General features: G+C 39.1%; 1 protein-coding gene across 2 annotated transcripts in view; it reads right to left on the bottom strand.

Moving 5' to 3' along the window:
• Positions 1–24,395, bottom strand: part of fto (FTO alpha-ketoglutarate dependent dioxygenase) — a 167,281-nt gene that overhangs the window by 124,190 nt on the left and 18,696 nt on the right. The window contains exons 2-6 of one of the 2 annotated variants that reach the window (XM_034299680.2): positions 11,995–12,072; positions 9,724–10,459; positions 6,123–6,350; positions 4,200–4,279; positions 2,465–2,608 (exon numbers count right to left, since the gene is read on the bottom strand). In XM_034299680.2, the coding sequence (XP_034155571.1) occupies positions 2,465–2,608; positions 4,200–4,279; positions 6,123–6,350; positions 9,724–10,459; positions 11,995–12,072 (1,266 nt within the window). Of the gene's footprint in view, positions 1–2,464; positions 2,609–4,199; positions 4,280–6,122; positions 6,354–9,723; positions 10,460–11,994; positions 12,073–24,395 lie in introns of both variants that reach the window. The other variant, XM_026937454.3, reaches the window with a different exon arrangement.

The raw sequence follows: 24,395 nt of genomic DNA, 5'->3' as shown, positions 1-24,395 counted from the left end.
CACCACAATCAACACTGGCACAAAATCCTGCCCACTTCAACAACATTTCTCAGCTCTCTCATCTCCACTCGCGTCAATGGCTCGCTCTTCTTTTTTTATGGAAACGGCTGGAAGGAGCCACTCAGATCTCCAGCGCTGTTGTGTTATCGTTCCCGACATGGTCGTACATGTCAAACTACTCTGCACCGCTCCAACTGGAAAACCGGGCTGTGATAATAAATAACTTAGGACAACAATTCATCATTCTACTATAGTCCTCATGGGCACCTTCAAACAAACAGGCCCAATCAATCAGGAGAACATGTGCACGCTGGGTCCAGAAAAAAAAGTAGAAGAAGCAGAGTAGAACCCGAGGCTTCTGTGGGAGCCTGGGGATGGAAAGGTTCTCACACCAGTCCATTGTTTGGTCGTAATGATATATACGTACAACCTTTCTACAACCTTTCAGTCATCTCAGTGGTCAAGGTGTGAGGTTCATTCACATGCTGCGCCATATTCAGGCTTGGCATTGATCATTTAGTCGCACATTCACAATTTTTTTTCATCAACAATTATTAAATTATTAAATGTCGGCTAGAATTCACCTGGAACTTGAAGAGTCTAGAAAGAGCAATGCCTGTTTACAACGTTTTAGGCACACCAGAACCTTTATCTCTTAGACATGTGCTGCAAAACATCACAAGTGCAAAAGTATTTATTTAGTCAAAATCTTACTCTACATGTTACCTTAGTGCCCCAGTTCCCAAACTAGGGGTCACGGCCCCACGGGGGGGGTCACCTGATTTACAAATGGGATCGTGAGCAAAACTCATAATCCCCTCTTCTGCGTCATTCATTTATTTTACAATTTAATATTCTAAATATTTTGTGTGGTATATATTCTGAAATGTTACTGGGAGTCACATTCAGACAAGTCACTTTAATAATAATAAATTAATAAGGTACACGTTATTTTAGTCTTTTCCACTATCCTGACACACCACGCTAGCGTAGTTCAGTGTAAAAACTGAATAAAAACAAACAAATTTCCCCGTCTATCTACCTCCGCTAAACCAAGATTGTCGCAAATCGCATACTTGCGTACTACTTTAGCCCGTTATTGAGTACTAACACTGACTGCGTTTCCTGTTACAGTTACTGTCTGAATTTTAAAAACGTCTCATGCTGTCTTCAAACTTACTGAAAGGTCAGAGTTTTCGATCTGAGACGCAGCTCATGCAAGAATCACTCCGACAGGGGAAATATTTTACAATTCGACTTGGAACCCTGGCAGACAGGGATGTTTTGGCTCTGACGTGCCGTCTAGTGAATGCTGATTTTTCAATGCTGCTTGCGTTGCCATTGCTTTTACACACGCATGTAAAATCATGTGTCAAGCATGAGCACACACCCCGGCGTGGATTATTTTCCTATAACATCCCAACACTTCCCACTAGACTGGAATATATTGTATTTTAGTCATTTATGTTACACATACATATGTTTCTGAAATAATAATAAAATGTTTGACTATTACAGTACTCCTATATTGATATATCTGGAATTTAAGTGAATGCAGGATGGTCAAGGCTTGGGGTCAGATAATTCCATAATGTCCATTTGGGGTCGTTCGCACAAAAAGTTTGGGAACCCCTGCTTTAACGAATAATAAGTATGCACACTTAAGTGTTTTAAAGTAAAAAGCAAATTATTTTTATCTTTTTAATTTGTAACATGACTCAATTTGCAGGAAATGAGATATTCTTGTATTAAATTTAAAATTCTATAATTGAAGTAACTTTGTACAAATTGTATGAGTCTAACAGGCAGTTATCGTTGAACGGTGATTGGTCGTTATATCCGTATATCTGTAATTTAATCCATATTAATTTAATTCAGTGCTCTAAATGCAATTAATACATGAAGATAATTCATTTTAGATATTGAGAATAATTGAGTCAGAAGCTTTAAGTCCTCTGAAGGTCTAAATGAAAACGTAAAGAGTCTCTTTTTTTTATTATTAATTTGCAATTATACTCCTTTAAAGGTTGAAATGACACAGAAGTAGAGTAAACAAATACAATTAGTATAGAACTTTATATTTCTAATCCTCAGCCATAATAATAGAAACGGAAACATTTATATGTCCGGAGAAATATTGAGTATATTTGCACACTGATGTGTTCAGAGTTGAGAGGCGAGCGGTTTTATCTGTGAACAGGAAGTGAACCCATGTTGGATCCTCATCCATTTTAATTCCTGTAAGTCAGGCATGAATACAGTGATACATCACAGATGAACGACAGGCTCAGAAAACACGATACAGAAAGACGTTTAAAGCTACGAAAATAAAACTGTGTCTCTGATTACACTAAGCACTCATATAAGATCGGTCTCACATACTTACATTTTCCTGTAAGAGACTTGATTAAAAAGGTGTGTATTTTACAGATATAAAGTAAAGTAAACACTCACACACACACACCTCATTATGGATGTCCTCTATGTGCTGTAGGGTGGAGAGGAGAAGCGAGCGCAGACTCTTTGCGCCAGTCTCGGGATCTGTGTGCAAGTTCTCCAGAGCTTCAGAGCAGCGTTTCTGGATGTACTCCAAAGTGCCTGTTATGCACTGCATTGAGAACAAATTCATAACAAACATCAATAAATAACACATTCTGTCTATATGGATAATAATTTTGGAATATAAATATGGAATTAGCACCAAAATGAATTTGAGATGTTTTCTACAGCTTTTTCATGGCAAGCAAGTCAACAGGGAGAAACGTGAGACTAAAAAATAACACATAAGAACATGGGAAGACGATTGAGAAGAAACATAATGTAGAAACTATATACATCTAAGCGGATTTAAATGTACTGCCACCACTCCTACCCTGACAAATCTGAAGAAGCATCCCATAATTCCAATTCCATAAATCCCATAATTCTGTTCACCAGACTTTTATGACAGTTATAACTGTCGTTCAGCGTATCTGGGGTTGGAGTTTGTGAGTTGTTTCCAGGGTTAAATTTAGCCAGCTAGTGTATTAGTGTCAAGGCACTCACTCAACTTCAGAATTATTAGCACCCTTTAAGAGAACGGACAAAAATATTGAATGAACATACAAAAACGTACAAAGATTATATAAATATGCATTATACACAATGATACAAGTTTGCCATTCAAAGAAATTATCTTTATTAGAGAAATTACATTTTCTATTAAAAAAAAATAAATAAATAATCTTTTTAAATAAGAATGTTTTCTCTCAAAAATATAGGAGGCGAAATTAATTACAAAGCATCTCACAAGGGAACATTTAAAAATACAAACAATTTGTCTTTTTTTTCCTCCAGAAACGCTGTTGTTGCTTTTGACGAAATATGACACTATTTATATCTAAAATTAAAAAAATAAATACAATGCATGCAATTCGCATTATTCACAATAATTCAGATTCAGATATAGATAGATAGATAGATAGATAGATAGGTACATACATATAGATAGATAGTATGTATCTATCCATCCATTCTCTGTACTGTGCTGGAGCCTATCCCAGGGGACTTGGGGCACAAGGAGGTGGACACCCTGGATGGGGTGCCAACCCATCACAGGGCACAATCACACACACACTCGCATTACAGACAATTTAGAAATGCCAATCACCGGAGTAACTGGAGAAAACACCCCAAGCACGGGGAGAACATGGAAACTCCATGCACACAGGGCGGAGGCAGAATTCTAACTCCCAAACCCGAAGGTGCGAGGCAAACGTGCTAACCACTAAGGCACCACGCCCCCTGTTGCTCATATATGTAAAAAAAAAAAATAATAATAATAAAAAAAAAAAATGGGTTACTTTGAAACTACACATACCCTCATAAAATACCACTAACTTGTAAACATTTATCTTCTTTTTGGGAGGCTTTCTGTTTGCTCATTTTTTGAAGGGTGCCAATAATATTGAAGTTGACTGTACCTTGCAAGCTAGTGCCATTTATCTAGAAAACTAGCTAACGTAGACAATATGAGCAAACTAATATGTACACAGATGCCTACAATGTAAAAGACATATGCTGTAGAGTGTTCAAGTGTAATGCCAGTCCAATGAGAACACGTACATAATAATACTGTAAAATGATAGACAGTTATCGTGATATGAAAGTGTTCTTTCAGTCAATACCTACTAAGGACAAGCAGGTATTTGTGTCTTTACCTGTGCAACTCTATGTGTCGAGCTGAATCTGGCCGTGTCTCCTGCCAGTACGCAATGCTGGTGTGTCCTGTTCAGATCATCTACACAAACACAAACACAGGTATTAAACACAGTCCTCTTACTGTCATTTCACTGGCTTATTTTTTTAGCCCAAACAATATCGAAGCACGAACACACATCTTTAAATCTTGGCCCGAGTCTCAAAGATTAGAAACTGAAATGTGACCCATGAAATTGTCTAAAGTGATAAAGGATTCCCCCTGCATGCTTTGTTGAGCACTATGTAACTATGAAAAGCCTGGAAAAAAAAAAAAAAAAAAAAAAACAAGCGTGTGTTTTTCCTTCCTGGCCGCTTATTCCTCCCTCTAGTATTACATCCTTTTAAGGACGCTTTATATCCAATAATGTGGGATCACTCTCGACCCGGGCCCTCTCACGCTCTTTGAATGAATCATGAGGCGAAACAAATTCCCGTAATAAATATCTATCATTATTCTCTTGTCATCAGGCTTGCCTCCTGTCTGCACGAGGAAGCAGGCTTTTAAATCTATTGGGTCAAAGCGTCTGTCCACTCCCAGGAGCATTTGAAACTGGAAATCTTATTACGGGCTGAGGCTCGCTGCTCGCCCCACCGCATTGTTCCTTCTTTAACCAGCCTCTAAATTCCATTTGGTGCAAATACAAGTGATTCAATTTGCACTCAGCGGCTCGGGCATTAGCAGATCGAGGAGCCGGGCTGCGACAAAATACTGTTTCGGGAAATTAAAGGCAAAGCGTGGGGCTGTCTTGTGCTTCCTGACAGCCGTAAATCTCAAATCCAGAGCAGAGCTTTAGAGGAATGGATTTCTTTATACATCATCTAGAGTGAGGTTGGAAATCGCTATGTTAAGACGCCATTTTGAAATCGTAGTGGTGAGTGTAATTAATAACCCGCTGCCCCGTAGCGGTCTACCTCCACATCATTTATCCATGAAACGGGTTAACAAACTCATAAATCATAAATCATGTGATCATTCAGTCTCTTTTTCCTTCCCGGAGTCACCGTATATGATCCAAGCATGCAGGACAAAAAGGCTCCGGGTTCTGAAGAGATGAAAATGTCTAAGGAAAGACAATAAAATGCGTGTGTGTGTGTATGTGTGTGTGTGTGTGTGTGTGAGAGAGAGAGAGAGAGAGAAAAAGAGAGAGTGGGTGTACAACAGAGAGAAGAAAAAAATATTAGCCAACTGTGATTAGTCATGCTCGTACACAGCAAATGACGGACATAAAAAGTGTCCTTATTGAGGTCATCAGGTACCTCCGAGGACTATAAAGTGTGTGTGTGAGACTTTATGCGCATGTGTGTACGTGTGTGTGTGTGTGGCATGAGTTTAAAGTGAGGGCATCTGCTGGAACCATCAGCAGCAAGGGCTCCCTCTTTCTCTCTCTTTTACTCTCTTTCTTCTCTATCACTCTCTACGTCTGTCTGTGTCTACTTCTCTCTATCTCTCTCTCTCTCTCACACACACACATACACACACACACACACACACACACACACACACACACACACACACACACACACACTCTCTCTCTCTCTCTCTCTCTTCCTATCGCTCTCTCTCTCTGTCTCTCCCTTACACACACACTCTCTTTCTCTTCCTGTCTCTCTTTCTGTCCCTTTTTAAATGTTTATGATATTCCCATCTAAAAATATTCAGAAAAATAGTCTGGCACTTGAAAAATTTTGGCCGACGTTTTCACAGTCGACTCCTGCCAGATTTTGACCACAGGTTTGTCTGCTGAATTGGATTGTTAATAAACAGCTTGCACTTGCATCCATCTGCCACCGCAAATGCATGCTATGGATTAAGCCCAAAAGATGTGTGTGTTTGTGTGTGTGTGTGTGTGTGTGTGTGTGTGTGTGTATGTATGTGTGTGTACCTGTCATGTAATAGCAGTCTCCAGACTGCAGCGGCAGGGCTAACCCTGGTGTGTGGATGTCCCAGGCCACCTTCAACCCCACACGCCAGCATGCCTTCTCTTTCTCTCCTTCCTCTTTACTCGTTCCCTCATCCCCTGCTTCTTCCTCTTCTTCTCGGCTCCCTCCTTCTTCATCTCCTTTTTCTCCTTCATTTGATGTCTGTCCCTCTTTCTCCTCAGCTGGTTTTACTGCTGTCAAAACACATATACACAGTCAGTGTGAAGAGCATTCAACTCAGTGAGGCACTGAAAGGAAACCAAAATTCAAAACCAAAAACCTGCATACAGCAGTAGTTAGTAGTAGTACCATCACACCCATCACACCCATATGTGGTTCTTCTCCTAACTGTTGCTACAAAGCTGGAAGCACACAATTGTATAGAATGTCTCTGTAAGCTGTAGAATTACCTTAACTGGAACTAAGAGGCCCAAACCGGTTCCAGCATGACAATGCCCCTGTGCACAAAGCGAGCTCCGTGAAGACATGGTGTGTTAAGGTTGGAGTGGAAGAACTCGAGTGTCCTGTACAGAGTCCTGACCTCAACCCCACTGAACACCTTTGGGATGAACTGGAACACCGACTGCACCCCAAACCTCCTCACACAACATCAGTGCCTGACCTCACTAATGCTCTTGTGGCTGAATGAACACAACCACACAGCGTAGTAGTGGCAGCAGTAGTAACATAGTAACAGTACTGTAGTAGTAGTAGTAGTAATAGTAGCAGAAGTACTAATAGCAGCAGTAGTAGTAGTAACATAGTAACAGTACTGTAGAAGTAGTAGTAACAGTTATAGTAATAGCAGTAGTGTGGTAGTAATAGTGGTAGCAGTAACACAGTCGTACCAGTAGTAGTAAAAATACTTAGTAGTAGTAATAGTAATAGTAATAGCAATAGTATAGGAAGCAGTACTAGCATTAGTACTAATAGTAGAAGTAGTGGTAGTAGTAACATAGTAGTAGCAGTAATAGTAGTTGTACTAGTTGTAGCAGAAGTAACATAGCAATAGTGCTGTAGTAGTAATAGTAGTAGTAGTGGTAGTAGTAGTGGTAGCAGTAGTAACATAGTAGTTCCAGTAGTAGTAGTAGTACGTAGTAGTAATAGTAATAGTATAAGAAGTAGCAGTAGCAGTAATACTAATAGTAGAAGCAGTGGTAGTAGTAACATAGTAGTAACAGTAGTGGTAGTGGTAGTACTAGTAGAAGTAGTGGTAGCTGTAGTTACATAATAACCATATTGTAGTAGTAGTAGTAACAGTACTGTAGTAGTAGTAGTAGTAATAATAGTTATAGTAATAGCAGTAGTAACATAGTAGTAACAGTAGTCGTAGTGGTAGTAATAGTAGTAGTAGCGGTAGTACTAGTAGAAGTAGTAGTAGTAGTAATAATAATAGTTATAGTAATAGCAGTAGTAACAGTACTGTAGTAGCAATAGTAGTAGTAGTAATAGTTATGGTAATAGCAGTAGTAACATAGTAGTAACAGTAGTAGTAATAGTAATAGTATAAGAAGTACTAGCAGCATTACTACTAATAGTAGAAGTAGTGATAGGAGTAAAATGGAATGAACAATAGATAAAACAAATAGCATAAAATCAAAGTATAGTAAAGTCCTGAACTTTTTCCATTTCTATTCTGAAAGTATAATTTTTGTCCACTGTCATGAAAAAACATCCTGTGGAGAAATTTAAGTGCATCCCTCACTACAATCACCTCAGAGCTAAAATCTAGACACATATCTAAAATCATCTGTATCCATTTTTCTAAATCATAAAACATATCAACACTGTGATCAGCAAGCAATGGATTCTACAGCATTGCTATAAACAGCTAATGGGCAAATAGTGCTCAGTGGAAGAAATTACTCTGGGGCCATTTTCCTCTTCTCACCTTCGCAAAGAGAGAGAACAATAACCAAAGAAGAAATCATAAAGCAAAGGGCAGCTGAGTAAAATCAATACTAAACTCCTCTCAGAGGCCAAGCCCAGAGCAGGCCTTTCTCTTTGCTCAGCAGGGATAAATAGTAACTTAATTTCAGCCCCGTGTTCCCTGACACAGCTCTCAAAGGGCCGCCAGCACGAAGCACAGCAGCGCCTGCTCGGGATTCAATCAGAAACATACCTCCATCTGACAAAAATCATGTCTGAATTGTTTATTTTAAAGCAAGCACAGCTGAACTCATCAGACAATAACAGACAGATGAGTTGTTTCATATTTTGAATTGAAGTTGGTACTTGAATTTGGGTTGTTAAGCACAGGAACTTTGCTGAGGTATGGAAAATGTGTAAAAAAAAAAATAAATAAATAAAAAAATAAAAAAAAAAGAAAGAAAGAAAAGACCAGGCTTCATGAAAATGGGTTTCTAAAAGCTCTGCTCACTTCACAGTGCATTACTGCATTACAAACCAGATCGATCCAGGCCCAGACCCAGAGGGGCATGCACGATGAAACCCCTGCACATGCTAACGCCAGAATCTTGTAAGATCTCATAAAAAAACTGAGACGATCCTCATGGTAGTGATTCCGTCTAGCCGTCTCTGCAGAGCTTCACGGCAACACACACTAAAGCCAGCGCTGCAGCTGGTGTGTGTTCACACAGGAACAGCTTTTGTCAGGAGTGAACTGAGAGGTCAATTTGGCCTCACACACAAACACACACACACACACACACACACACACACACACAGGGGTACTGTGTTTTAAAGCAGACTCCAGAGAGGTCAGAGGTCAAATTGGTGGGTAGGATATGGGTGAAACAAAGCTGAGGCAGGTGGCTCTCTTTAGGGAAACATGTATGAGAACGAGTACGTGTAGAGTCGGTGTGTGTGTGTGTGTGTGTCCTTAATCGCTGCTAAATCGCGGTGGGCGTCTGCACACTTGTTAGCTTTGCTTTTGCTTAAGATCAGTTGTCAAGAACAAACAACATAATGGGTGAAAGTTTGGTGAGACCAGGTTCTAGAGTTAAATGTTACATGGTTAATCTTCATTAGAACAGCTATAAGCCATTTCTCTGGCTAAAAGCTAGTGGAAGCATTTCATATATCATTCTGTATAGATAAAAGTGTTGTCTTTATTCTCGTGACTGGGGAAATGGGGGTCTCCATCCAAGATAAGGTTCTACACTAGTGAATTACACCATCCTGACCATATTCTGCGCAGCGGAAACCCAGAAGTGAAGTACGATTTATTTGGGGATTTTTATACACATTTTGTTTCAGGATATTCAGAAATAATTACGCTCTCCATAACAACACCATCATTATAACACCACCTAAGGGAATATCTTTTGGAAAAACGTCTTCATGTCTCCAGTACAATTCCAGAGACTTGCAGAATCTGTTCCAGTGGCTAGTGATGGTCTAATACCCTACGAACACACTTTTTTCCCATTACTTTTTCATCCATATGCATTCAAAGTTACATATTTCTCTGTCTTATGATTTTAACCACATTGTAATTTTGATCGACTACAACTTTGACTTGTTAAGTAAAAGAGTCATGTCACACTCTTGAACCTTTTTCACACTACCCCGCTGTTACACTCTGTTCTTTCTCTCCCTCACCTTCAGTCTTGGTCTCTCCCGGGCAGCTGTAGCTGTAAACAGCGACAGGCGAAAGAGGAACGAGGTTCTCATCATGGTGCCATCCAACTGCCATCTTTCCCATGCCGTAATACGGCTCCTCCTTCAGCTGGCTCATGCTGGCCGGGTCCATGTAGTTAATGAGCGTGATGTTAAACCGGATCGGGCCTGACTTTGAAGAATGAGGAGACGAGCGAGAGCAACCCTGTCCGCTATCTGAATCTTCTCCCGCCTTCCTCTCTTCCTTCTCTTCGCAAGTTCGATCCTCGGAACATCCTTCACTTTTGGCCTTTTCTTTTCCTTCCTCCTCTTCTGCTTCGCTGCGCTTGCGTTTGCTGGCCCGGGCGTTCTGATGCTGCTGCACGTCAGAGCAGAAGAACTGGTTCAGCTCCCATAAGGCCTTGCAGGCGGCTCTCAGCCCGGCATCACAGCAGGGTTTGTCTCCAAGGCCTTCGTTACGTCCCAGGCCCTCGTCTTCCTCACAGTGCCAGGGGATGGTGAAGAGACGGGTGTCCAGGTAGCGGTAGGTGCACCCGGGCTGGCCAACGAGGGCACGCGACACGGCCGTGAACACATCGCGCTCTCGCACACGCACCAGATCCCTCAGGAGGCAGCCTCGGTCACGCAGAGTGCTCAGTGCAGATTGAACACGCTCGTCCAGGCCCGGGGGAAGGCTGCCCGAGCGCCGCAACATCAGTCCCGAATAACTGGTGTCCCACTGCAGCACAACAAACATTATCATTATAAAACAATAACAATAACTAACGCTGCTTATTAGAAAACATAGATAAGAGTCTGTGTTTCTCACATATACATTACAATACAGTGAAATTATTAATGGTGCACCTCTTAAAAAAAAAAAGCACTTTTAAATCGATGAAGCATTCACACCCGATCTTTGGCTCATAAATTTTCCTCATCTGTGTGCATCAAAAATTACACAAATAGAGGCAGTCCTGATAAGATGTGATTCTGGATGGAATGTAGTAGTAACCTTAACATTAACAATATTATTTCTTTGTTGCTTCTTTGCAAATGTAATTGACAGGGAACATTAAGAAAGTAGCAAGAAGATATACCTAAAGATCATTCTAACAGTTAACAGCTATGAGAAGCAAACTTTTTTTTTGCATCTTATCCCTCCCACTGTTTTTTTCACCAGGCAAATGAAGTCAAGGTAACTGAGTGTGTAGTAGAATAAAAACAGTTACTCGCCTGATTGAAAAAGTTGTACGTGAGTACATAATTAAGTACGTAAGTAAGTCTACAAGTAAATAACTACACACATAAATAAGCAAATAAGTATGTAAGTAAGTAATTACATAAGTAAGTAAGTAAGCATGCAATTTTGTATGTAAGTACATACGTACATAAGTATGTATGTAAATAAGTACATAAGTATGTACATAAGTAAGTAAGTACATAAGTAAGTAAGCACGTAAGTGTGCAAGTATGTAAGTACATAAGTACATACATACATAAGTATGTAAGTAAGTACATAAGTATGTACGTACATAAGTAAGTATGTAAGTAAATAAGTAATTACATAAGCACGTAAGAAAGTAAGTAAGTGGGTAAGTAAGCAGGTAAGAACATAAGTAAGTAAATAAGTACATACGTAAGTTAATAACCAATTACATAAGTAAACAGGTAAGTGCATAAGTAAGTACATAAGTAAAGACATAAGTACGTAAGTACGCAAGTATACAAGTAAGTAAGTCTTTAAGCATGTACGTGCATAAGTAAATTAATAAATGAATAAAATAAGCAGAAAGAAAAAATAAAATAAAAATATATTTAAAAAATCTAAGAGGTATTTAATTAAATTAATTAAGACATTTAATAATAACTAAAATGTAAAGGTATTATGTAAAATAAGGATCTAAAACAAAAATGATAAACTTGTAACTCTAAGATGTATTTTCAGTGTGAGCAGTATGTTTACTTTGTATATGGTGCTCTGTTAATACATGGATGCTGTACTAGTACCACCGATATTTTAAACGTGGAACATTAGACCCTTATTTTCACTCGGTGGTTGCAGCCTTTGCTACATAGCCAAAAGGGGCGGAGCCATCAGATGTAGTTTTAGAGAGAATCTTGCTACTACTTTGTGGCAAAAAAGCTTGATTCAAGTACTCAAGTATATAGTGTATCAATGCACCAAGTGAGTTGTATTTTCATTATTTTAGATATTTTTATGAGTTATTTAGGAAAGCAGATCCATGCAGTTGTGGGAGCAGGAGGACTCACTAGCTGCTGGAAGCCGGGATCAGAGGGAGACAGGAAGGGGATCTTCTGCTCGCCAAGTTCCTGTAGGAGCCTACGCCTCTGCACAGCACAAATACAATCGGCATATTACTAAAGCATAGTCATCACACTTTATATAGGTGTTATTAATCATTTACGACATAATAACAGACATCCATTAAATCACACACTGATTAATGAGACCTTATATAAACACTCGTTTTCTTTCATTCACGTTCATGACCTTCATGCTGAGTACAAAGCATGTGCTAATAATCAGGAACACAATATACAGTAGGCTACGTTGATTATTTTCCTATAACAGCACACCCTGAAGTGTTGTATTCCTCTTATTCCAAGAACACTATGCTTTTTTATTAATTGATTAAAGAACGACACATTTTTTATCTGTTTGTACTTACATCTAATGTTGTGAAGCGTCTGCAAAACAAGTTAGTTCCTGTCAGTACTCATGTTATAGCAGCTATAAACAGTCATTCCTTCTCTTTTTTTTCTCTCTTGTAGTCAATAAGCAGTAAAAACACAGTTCTGAAGACTTCCCCATGTTGGAAACCAGTTACAGCTTTTCCTCTGTAAGCAAAGCAAAGCACTGACACTGGAGACTCCTTCCATAAATGCTAAATAACCTTCTCCTTTCTGAAAATAATCACACATTTTTGAAAATTTTGTGTATGTGGACTATAAACCATACAGTCCCTCTTAATTGGTTTTTACAATAGAAACGCTAACTTATTAGAACAAGTGCATTAATATAAACCTGCAGTTGACGATACGTATTAGCATCTTAGCCGTGGTGTTATAGAAAATTAATCAACACATTCTGACCAATCAGAACTGAGAATGCAATATTCTAGAAAGGCAGGATTTATTGGGTAATGTTTGTACTTCAATATTAAGCCTGTCTCATTCGTAAGAGAGCAAAAGGGTATCCAAAAAAAAAAAAAGGCGTATCCAAATGTTAATTATTTGGACGCATTTAAAAGCTACTATTTGTTTAAGTAGAAAAAAATATATATATATAATACAATATTGTAAGAAAATGTTATTAAAGGATGTTATGCTGATGACAATTTAGTATTGATGCGTACCAACCATCAAACAGACTTTAGTAAGCAGCACTAACCCTTTTTATATCTTCTGAGAAGTAAACAATGAGCTCTGTATGGAATTATTGGCCTCGTCATTATATTAACATCATTTGCAAATGTGTGAAATGTGTGAAATGCAGGACAGTGATATTGGGTTCATCTGTTGGCCAACAAGCACAATGACAAACACACGTAAGCCTGACGTGGAACGTTCCGATCGCTCCCATAACCCTTTGCGTATCTCCTGTTCATGGAGGTGTCGGGTTTTTACAGCTCCAGCTCACCCGATCAAAGTGCTTTTCATTGGGCCCCACATTCCATCCTGACCTGTAAATCCAACGGCAACCGGTGTAAAAAATCCTGATACCCAAATAAATTTCACAAGGGCAGCAATGCCTGGGCCTCCACACACACACACACACTTTGTCCATGCAGGTGCACAGTTCAGGTTGAGGGAACATCACAGAGGGGTCAAGTGACCCTCATTCAGCCTGTATGCAACACACTCTCGCCCCCTCAGGAGGCTGGTAGAACGCTTACGCACTCTCACATTCTCTCTCTCACACACACACACACACACACACACACACACACACACACACACTACTGTGATGTTTAAGGAGAAAAGAGACTCGTATATATTCCGAGACATTTACTGAGGCCCGCTCTCACATTTCAGCAGCGCTAATAATGCCAACGCTCTGCAACATGACTTAAATAGAGCAAGTGTGCGCACTTTTGCTCAAATGGGGCTTGACTTTTAGGGCAAAATAAAATGTTCCTTTAATAAGATGAAAGGAAAGGCAGGAAACAAAGGTTAAGTCCTGGTTCGAGAGAAGTATGTGTGTGTCTCTGCACATGTTGAGTGTACGTGTTTTCTGTATCTCTGACGAGATTAATGGTGTTTTGCGTAAGACGTGACCAATATATTTGTTAATGTTTCACTAGATTGATCGTATTGGTGGAAATCAGGTCAATAAATCACAGACCAGCTTTAATCGCTTTAAAGGAAAAAATACACTGAACATAATATTCTGAGCAACACTGTAGGGCGCTATTAATTTTCTCAGCATGTCTGCGTGTATTGAGCTTTATATTAAAGAGCGCACTTGATTTTCTTATCGCAGGACTGCGCTGGATAGAAACACCACCTTTAAACGGCTTTGTGTGACAGAGCATGTGGGACTTTAAGGCTTCAGATATTCCATTTACAGCAGGATAAACAAAGACAAGATAGAAAAGATGCATCTACGAACCAAAATAACATGCACTATTCATGGACAGAGAGAGAGAGAGAGAGAGAGAGACAGAGACAGAGAAAGAGTGTGAGACAGAGAGTGAAAGAAAAAGAGAGACAGACAGACAGACAGACAGAAAGAGAAAGAGAGAGAGAGGGAGAGGGGGGACAGACTGAGAGCAAGAGAGACAACGAGAGATAAATAAAGCTTATTTAGTTGAAACTGAATTGACAAAGAGAGAGACAAATTGAGAGAGAGAGAGAGAGAGAGAGAGAGAGAGAGAGAGGGACAGAGAGGGAGAGAGAAAGAGGGACAGAGAGATACAGACAGACAACAGCGAGAGAGAGAGAGAGCGATAGAGAGAGAGAGAGAGAGGGACAGAGAAAGAGAGAGAAAGAGGGACAGAGAGAGACAGACAGACAACAGAGAGAGAGAGAGAGCGATAGAGAGAGAGAGAGGGACAGAGAGGGAGAAAGAAAGACGGACTGGGAGATACAGACAGACAACAGAGAGAGAGAGCACGAGACAGTGTGAAAGAAAAAGAGAGAGAGACAGACAGACAGACAGAAAGAGAAAGAGAGAGAGAGGGAGAGGGGGGACAGACTGAGAGCAAGAGAGACAAAGAGAGATAAATAAAGCTTATTTAAGTGAAACTGAACTGGCAAAGAGAGAGACAAATAGAGAGAGAAAGTGAGAGATGAGAGAGAGAGAGAGAGAGAGAGAGAGAGAGAGAGGGAAAGAGAAGGAGGGACAGAAGAACAAACAGAGAGAGAGAGAGACAGAGACATGGAGAACGACAGCAGATGAGAGAAGATGCAAGAAGATGAAAGCAAGATAAACTGACAGTCTGACAGAGACTCATTTATGGTATCAAATTTCTTAAAAAATCTTAGGGCCAGTGTGTGTGTGTGTGTGTGTGTGTGTGTGTGTGTGTGTGTGTGTGTGTGTGTGTGTGTGTGTGTGTGTGTGTCCACAGGGATAGGAATATGTGACAGTTGTGACCTTGTGGGGACATTTGACTGGTTTCCACAAAGAAAGTGTGGTTTTTAGATTTAGTTGTAGGTACAGGGGTTAATTAGTTACAGTAATTATTATGAATGATGTCAATGGAGGATCCTCACAAAGACACAGACATGTGTGTGTATTCCACTACCAAGTCCTGATGGCAAATACTCTGCTTCTCTGATGTAGAAACAACACACACACGCATACACACACACTCACAGCTGGGAGCAGATAGATAGCACAGCGCTTGTGCTGGGTTTGAAGAGCTGCGGCCTGTCACGCACATGTCAAATACATCAAGCTGCTCACAAATTCCAGCAAAAAACAGGAGACAGAGCAACTTCACTGCGCAGATGGGTTCGAAAACACACACACACACACACACACACAATTTTCCACTTTTAAAGTCAAGGTATAAATCAAGTCACTGGATGGACTGATTTCAGATCTCTGACCAAGCAGATTTCTTGAGATTATCCTTCAAAAACTTCCAGAAGCTTCCAAGTCACGCTGTATTCAAAATTATTTTAAAAATAAAAAAATTACAATTGAATTAGATTGAAAAAAAAACTTTCACAGACCTTCATACACTCTTCAGAAAGAAGATGTGTTATTTAAAACGAATAGTTAAGGGTCCTTCGCTTTCTAAAGGGATTCACGTTACGATGAGGATGAGGAGGTTCCGTATCAGGAAGTGTTCCAAGTAGCTCCAACTCTTTCACGAAGCTAAGAACCCCAGAGGAACCCTTCAAGAACATGGTCACTACTTACCCTCAGAGTTATTGCTACCTAAATATTAAACTATTGCTTTAAAATAAACTCCGTTTCAAATAAATGGCTGAGGGTCCAGAATTACACACCTTCATATGAGTTTCACTGAATAATTCATGCTAATTACTGACTAATAAGCTTTAAGATGACATACTGAATAATAATGTGAGACTAAGGCTGGGAGATGTGATAAAAATACATTTTGTTGATACTTTAGGTTTGGTAACCAAGTGCCAATAAAAAAAGAGTGTTGAAATAATAAAAAAAAAAAACGATAATGTAAAATAATAATAACAACAATAATAATAATAATAATAATAATAATAATAAATTCTAATAAAAAATTTTAAAATATTTCAGTACAAAATTTTAAAATAAAATTCAGCTGCTTCCAATCAGAATTTGTTATTGATAATTTAAAAAAAAAAAGAAAGAAAGAAAAAAAAAAGAGTGACATCACAATATCAATATTATACATATCATGGCATCGCCCTATGTGAAATTATAAGTAATAGTAATTGTAGTTTCCTAATGGCTAAGAGAGTTGGAATGCTGGTGTTCGTGTGTGTGTGTGTGTGTGTGTGTGTGTGTGTGTGTGTGTAATGTAATAGAGCGCTGTGTTTGGACTACACACTGTTGGAGCTTGTGTGTCACAGGCTGCGAAAGCTCCTGAGGTCGCTCTGAATCAAACGTCCTGACGAGCCGCTCGCACTCTAACACGGACACCGTCATCGTCTTCAAACACACTTCCTCCTTGGCACCGGGGCGTGGAATGTGTGGTGCAGGTGTCAGGCGGAATGGAGGATGTGACGGAGGGCAGGAAGAGCGAGGGAATGCTCTTGGTGTGGAGAGGAAAGGATGAGGCGAACACCTGGGCAAACACGAGCTGAGGACAGAAACGTGTGTACCTCATGCCCAAAACTCGTGGGGTGACAGCATCGGACCGGCTCGCGAAGACGCCGCACCTAGGTGCCATTACACACGCCGGTACACTACACACACACACGCGCATGTTAAAATGGAAATATAGTCGACGTGTTAACGTCTCTAGGTAACAGCGGGGAAATCAAGGAAGTCTAAACGGCTGAGCAGCTGACAGTGATGTATCACAGATTTCATCATGGCAAACAGACAAGTCTTTATGAAGCCCTTTATCTATGACATACAACTGTTTTGTTCTTTGGAGTTCTTGAAATTCAAAAATTGACATGTAAATGAGTTGAGAAAACACATTTATCTAGCCAATATTGTTTTTCGGAAACGTCCACACATATTGCGTGATTTGAAGCTAATTTGCTGTGACGTTTTTCCTCGCATTTCCTCCACGCTGCCTGATCGAGCTCCTGTCGCTTTAAAAAATGAGGATTCAAATTTTATAAACAAACCTAAAAGCAGATTTTTAAAAAATGATTATTAACTACAATCACAATCATAATAATTACTGTTTAATTACTAAATAACATTGATGAAATATTTTAGAATAATTTGCATATTAATGCACATAAAATGGTTTATATTAATTCTTATAATATATTATTTACAGCTTAGTGGTTAGCACTGTTTCCTCGCACCTCCAGGGGTTGGGGGGTTCGATTCCCACCTCCACCCTGAGTGTGTGTGCGTGGAGTTTGCATGTTCTCCCTGTGCTTCAGGGCTTTCCTCCAGGTGGTCCAGTTGCAGGCTGATTGGCATTTCCAAATTATCCGTAGTGTGTGAATGAGAGTGTGTGCGATTGTGCCCGGCGATGGGTTGGCACCCTGTCCAGGATGTACCCTTCCTTGTGCCCCGAGTCCCCTGGGGTAGGCTCCAGGTTACCCTGCAACCCCGTGTAGGATAAGAGGGGGTATCTGGGCCAAAAAGCATCGCAAAGCTAAGATCATCTTAACTGGGAGAGAGAGTGCTCAACGTGATGCTCGCTCTACCATCTTTGACATCTTTGTTCTGTGATATCCTGCTTTTTGGGAAACTCATCCCTGAATAATGGTTGTTTTTTTTAAACAGATTTAAATTAAAATCAATTTTGGCTAAAAATTCTAAAAATTAAACGTCAGAATTGTGCGTAAGTGAGACACACCTCCCTTTTTGACAAGCTCCGCCCCCGCACATGCACTCGGCTGACTAGAGCATAAGTCAGTATTTATGTCTGAGATCTGAATACCGATGTGCACGTATGCGCACACACACACACACACACACACACACACACTTGCATATGCACGAACACACTCCATTCACCAGGTGCTTCGGTGATGAAAAATGGCCGCAGTGTCAAGCTGTTGCCTGAGATAGTTGTTAAGCAGCGAGGGGGCTCAGTGTTCATCATTGTTCTTTTCACTCCGCAGCAGGTCAGAGACAGATAGAGTTATTAATATTCACTCACATTCATCCATCTACTGCAGCAACACACACACACACACACACACACATTTATTTCTGGCACGCAGAAAACATAATGTCTAAAGCAAAACATAAAGTCTGGCTATCAATATTAATATTAATGTCCAGCATTTTATACGCACACACACATGCACACACATGCACACGCACACACACACGTGTACGCACGCACCTGACAGGTACAGTATATTTACCAAACTACACTCAACCACACACAGATCGTCCGTATTAAGCTTTAGACTTCAGACACACACTAATACACAGACACACAAATATACAAATCTTTCCTATACACACAAACGCTTTCCACTGTGTGTGTGCAGATGTGTGTGTGTGTGTGTGTGCAGATGTGTGTGTGGTGTTGACATGCATTTCACACTCATCTCCACTTAAAAGCAGAAAAAGATGTTTCTGCAACTTCTCACAACATAGAGAGAAGCAGAGGTCAAAGGTCACCAGCTCTGCTGAGGTCACACAGTAACACGGGTGATAAAACACACACTCGCTTTGTTTCAGGTAGTTGTGTTCTTATCCGGGGTTGGGAATGACATGGCAGAAATGCTATAACATAACTAAAAACATTTATTATTCACAATACAAACGGAATTAATTTAGATTTCAATTTTGTAAAGCTGATGCTGGCATGACACGTCAAAATAAAAAATTCTGAAATTCTAAAAGTTCTGAGCCAAATTCAAAATTAAGGACACACTAGACGAAAAAAAACAAACCTGAAAAACCAAATGCTGGATTTAATATATATACATATATATATATATATATATTGTTTTTTGCATAAATTGTAATGATTTATGTATCTTTTAATGTCTTTGACAAAGTAAATATTTCAATAAACGTATTGATTTCATTAAAATGAATTAAAATCAAAATTTAAAAAAAATAATCCAAAATAAAAAATAGAAAAAAATTATACGTGGTCTGCATATTACCCAGAATATTAAGTCTATTGCATCTATAGTGGAAAAAAGTAGAAAAGTTTGTGGTTAAAATCAGAAGCAACTGACTTTGGCTTTGAGCCCTGGCTTTTTTTTTTTCCTTCATTGTTACACTGCACACAGCTTTTTTTTTCCCTTAAATGAAACCTTCAGAATTTTTTTATGTATGTGGCTGAAATTCCGATGTATCCCAAATTTTAACATTCAATCAGTTATTTGTGAGTAACAATGGAGCCATAAAATCTCAGACACCTCACAATAATCAAAATAAAGTTCATCAAAAAAGTGCTAAAATATTGTGATATTCATATCACACTGTGTCATATCGTATCACTCGTCCCTGCTTATTTAACTCTTTTACATTTCCAAAAGCTTCCGAACTAAATAAAAACGATTCACAATCCGAAATGATTGCTCACATTACCAGAAGTTAATTAGCGTGATGATATGGTCCTAATAAAAACATCAGGCTACGAAGAGAGACAAACTGCAACCTGAGCCTCTTTCCAGAGATAATATGTTTTTTATTCTTGCCATTAGATTGTTTAGAATCGATTTCCCACATGCTGAGATCCAAACACAGCAGGAGTAGTTAGGAAAAAGACGAGTGATGGACAGAAAGAGAAAGCGAGAGGCAGACACAGAACGTTTGACTGAAGGAGTGTGAGTGTGATCAACACTTCTGGAAAGTGAAGCTGTCCTCCACCATCCTGAGCAGCAGTCAAGGAGAAGTCGCAGTCCTGCATCTCCTTCTCCAGACCATCAGTCCGTCTTCCATCAATCCATCCGTCCTCTTTCTCATTCTGTCCTTCACCGTAAAAAAAAAAAAAAACACAAAAAAAATCTCCTCCTCCAACAAAATCAATATCCTGCTGCAAAGTGCACTCAGCCCTGGGGAAACTCCTGGCCAGGGTGGGTCATCCTCCAGGGCCTTTTAGAGGTAAAGAGTCAAGGACAGAGTCCAGCCTGAGGCCTGCTACACTACACACACTCGCTCTATATACACACACACATACACACACACACTTTCTCCTGCCCTCATTCACAGGGCAGATCAATAAGCTGCTGAGGCGCTAAATTTTGCCTTGCGGGACCGTCACGCTCGTTAGGTTCAGGCCAGTATCACAGCTCCGTCTCATCACACTACACCTGCGCCATAGCAACGACTACATATCACTCCTCACACTCTGTGACTGGAGATAATGATTCCTGATTACTAGTCTTAATAACTGATTATATAACACTATACACACAGTATACGCGCTAATGTAGCTAAGCTTCGTCATTTTTGAACGAATCTGAGGACAGCTTTCTTCTTAACAAAGGCTATCCCATAATTATCTCCCATAAAGGTTTGGGAAAAAAAAAACAAAATGGAGGACAAAACAGACACTAGAACAAATCTGACTGAAGAGTAATTATGTAATAATGTAGCAGGAGTTAATTAAATAAATATACATACATAAATGATGTAAGAAAAGAAATGAGTTAAATTATAGCTAATTTTAAAATAAATTAATATTAGAATAATAATAATAATGCAAATGTAATGTGTATACAAATACAGTTTTGTTTGTTTTTTTTTTTTTTCAAAATATATGAAATATATTTACATTTACATACACGCAACTGCTAGTATACAAGTTAGGGTTTTTTTTATTTATTTTTTTATTTTTTTGGGGGGTTTTGGGGTTTGGGGGTGGAGGTTGGGGTATCTTTAACTCATTTCTTAAAAAAAATTCCCAGTATTATGATGTAGTATTAAATATTTTCGAAATTCTATGCAGTATCTCGTAAATTACATAAAAATAAAAAATTCATTTTAAGAAAAGGAAGTACAAAATACTTAATTACTGTGATCCATATTACCCAAATTTACACTATATTTAATTTATATCAAATATACTGGCAATAAATGTGTTTAGAAATGGAATGTGGCTGCATATATATATTTTGGCAGGAAAAAAAGTGTAAAAGGTTGGTGTAATAATAAACAGCAATGGAAATTTTTTTTTTTTTTTTTTACTGAAAGGGTTAATGCTGTTTCTTTATAAAAAAAAAAAAAAAAAAAAAATTCTAGGGCTTTTAAAAACTTTTTTTTTTTTCCAGATTAATTTATAAGCTTCTGAGACTTTCTAGATTCAGGTGTCTCACTCATTTCTAAAGCTTATTAACACAACTTATTAAAACCAGATCTTCCTGTGCAAGTGCAAGAACCCTGAGTAAAGTCGCAAAACTTCACGCTATAACAACAGAACATTCTACAGTACTAGACTTATCATATATAGCATTTGTGGCTTATATCCTAAGTCTTATCATGGCCTTTTCGAAATACTCATCCAGAAGCAGTGATTGATTTTGCAAGACATTAGCATGGAAACATTAACTCGTCTTTCGGGAAACAAAGCTATGCCGAAAAAAGGATGCATGTTATTGAAGAGAATTACATTCAAGTTCCATTTCCTGTTGCCAGCGCTTCAGGCCGTCCTTCCTAATCTAAAACACAGGCAGTCGCTACTCCTCTGGACGGGGAACAATCCACGCCGTTTATAAGCTTTCCCACTGGATTCTGGGAAGATCGCTTTGTCTTAAACAAAACAGCATTACCAAATCCAGCATACATGACAGATGGAAAGTGGCTTTTTAATTCACCTCCCCCATCTTTCTTCTTCTTCACAACGTAATCTTGTTTCTTGATTTATCTTTCTTCTTCACTCAAACAAAAGGGAATACTCGATCGGGGATGGAGTAACGTAATCCTCTTTCGGCCATGGCAGTAGCCCTTTGAGGACGCAGTGACAGCATAACGTGAACCCTGTTTGCAAACCCAGCTATTTGGAAATGTAATTATCGGTGGCATATTGAGGAGCTCACACTTTTTAGTTCATACGAAAGCTGGTGAAAAGGGAAACGACGCTGACGTGACGATTTCTGGAAACAGTTTTAGAGGCGTGGATACAGGCTGTAGCTTCTCTTACAAATTGTTTGGTATGAAATGCAACTCATCCGCCCTGGCTTTTTACAATTCCTCTTGCAACTTTCTGTCCAATAAGAGTTAACCGAGCAGGGAGGACAGGGTCGTGACCTCTTTACTGCTACACCTAGAGCAGGAGAAATAGATTTCTGGATTGAAATGGTACCGAATGTAACAAACCACTAGCGTAAAGTCCAGTGGTCAGACATGGAGGCAGAGGGAGATAATATGAGAAGGAGGGGGAGAAAGAGGAAAAAGAGGAGAGTGAGAAAGAGAGAATTCATGATGTCCAGCTGCCACCTAGTGACAGTTCAGTAGTGGACAGTGGGCCACTATGCCAATCTGTTTTCTATAATAAGAACTGATGGGCATCATCTGTATCTTTGGAAAAGGTAAACAAGTTAAAGTATTGATATGAAAGCAGGTATCATTTCAAGTTTCCTTGCATATGTATTTTAAATTTATTCAATGCTCGTACATGTTTAACACTTTACAACATTTATCATCTTGGAATTACAGTCCAAATGCTATAAGGCAGCATTCGTTGTCTTTTAAGTCGTTGAGACTATTACTTGAGAACCCTTAACTTGTTTTTTGTAAGAGTTAGTGGTCATAGCTTTACTTACTAAAGACTCGCAATAATATCGGAATTATATCAGCATATTCTCATATTTGATGATGCATCTACTGTATTCCAGAAGTTTCCCAAAAGGATGAAGCAGTTAAGCTCATCAGCTGGTAGAGAGAGTGCTCAATGTAAAGCTTGATCCACTATTCAATGATGAATAGCCCAGATCATTCTTGTTCGTAGTTTCAAATGTTCTCCTTGTGTCTGTGTAGGTTTCTCCATTTTCCTCCGACCTCCCAAAAAGCATCATGTTAGGTGAACTGGCCAGAGGTGTGAATAAGTGCGAGAATGTGTGTGCGCATCCCATTCAGGGTGTACTCCCGCCTCACGCCCAGTGTTCCTGGGATAGACTCCGGATCCACGGTGAACCTGACCAGGATAGAGCGTTTACTGAAGATGAATAAATGAATGAATGTTTAGGCAATGCTGTTTTACATTTTTATTCATTTTAGTAATTGTTAGCATTTCATTGCACTTGTGAATTTGAAGAAAAGCAGAAAAAAATATATTATCAGGAAGCATTTAGGGACCAGTTGGAGAGCCAGATGTGGTTGTGCTTCAGCTACAATCTTAATTTCATTAGTTGGTCTAAAAAAACTAAAATATACTGTACATGAGTATCAGCAATGACAGAATTTATATATATATGTGTGTGTGTGTGTGTATGTGTGTATATGTATATATTAATTCATATATCAATTCAGCTTACAACCTTTCTTAATCTTAGTCTTATCTTAATCTCAATTCAAACCTCATTCATTAGAGCTTTGAGCTCAGGATATGTTGATGTTTTACAGAATGTGGCAAAAAGACAAAATTTTAAGAGAAAATATGGAAAAAATAATAAACAACAGGGGCCTGACTTGAAGTGGAGTTAACTACTACTGCTACTACCCTGAAGTTGATTATTTTCCAATAACAGCATGTCCCTAAGTGTTTTATTCTTCTTATGCTACAGCAATTTGCCTATGATTACATTTTCATTAAAGAAAGTATGACATGCCACAATTTTTATCAGTTTATTGTAACATTTCTATTCTATATACTCTCTCTCATATATATATATATATATATATATATATATATGCAAAACAAGTTAGTTTCTGTTTCTAACAGCCATTCCCTCGTAAAGTTAAGAGACATTCGTCAACGCTCGCTCACTGATCAAACCGGTGAAACGAAACGGCACGACCGTGAAACACGCGTGCGTATTGACATTCTCTCTTTAACAGCACCTTGCGTTCGATAATAAAGACAGAGACAAGGCTACGTGCGGCGTCATTCTCCCCTCGCTAACACCCACACACTCGTTTGTGTACACTCAGG

This window comes from Pangasianodon hypophthalmus, chromosome 25 (assembly GCF_027358585.1).
Source record: "Pangasianodon hypophthalmus isolate fPanHyp1 chromosome 25, fPanHyp1.pri, whole genome shotgun sequence".
NCBI lineage: Eukaryota > Metazoa > Chordata > Actinopteri > Siluriformes > Pangasiidae > Pangasianodon > Pangasianodon hypophthalmus.
The sequence above is the reverse complement of the archived record's forward strand: the minus strand, read 5'-3'. Positions and strand labels throughout refer to the sequence as shown.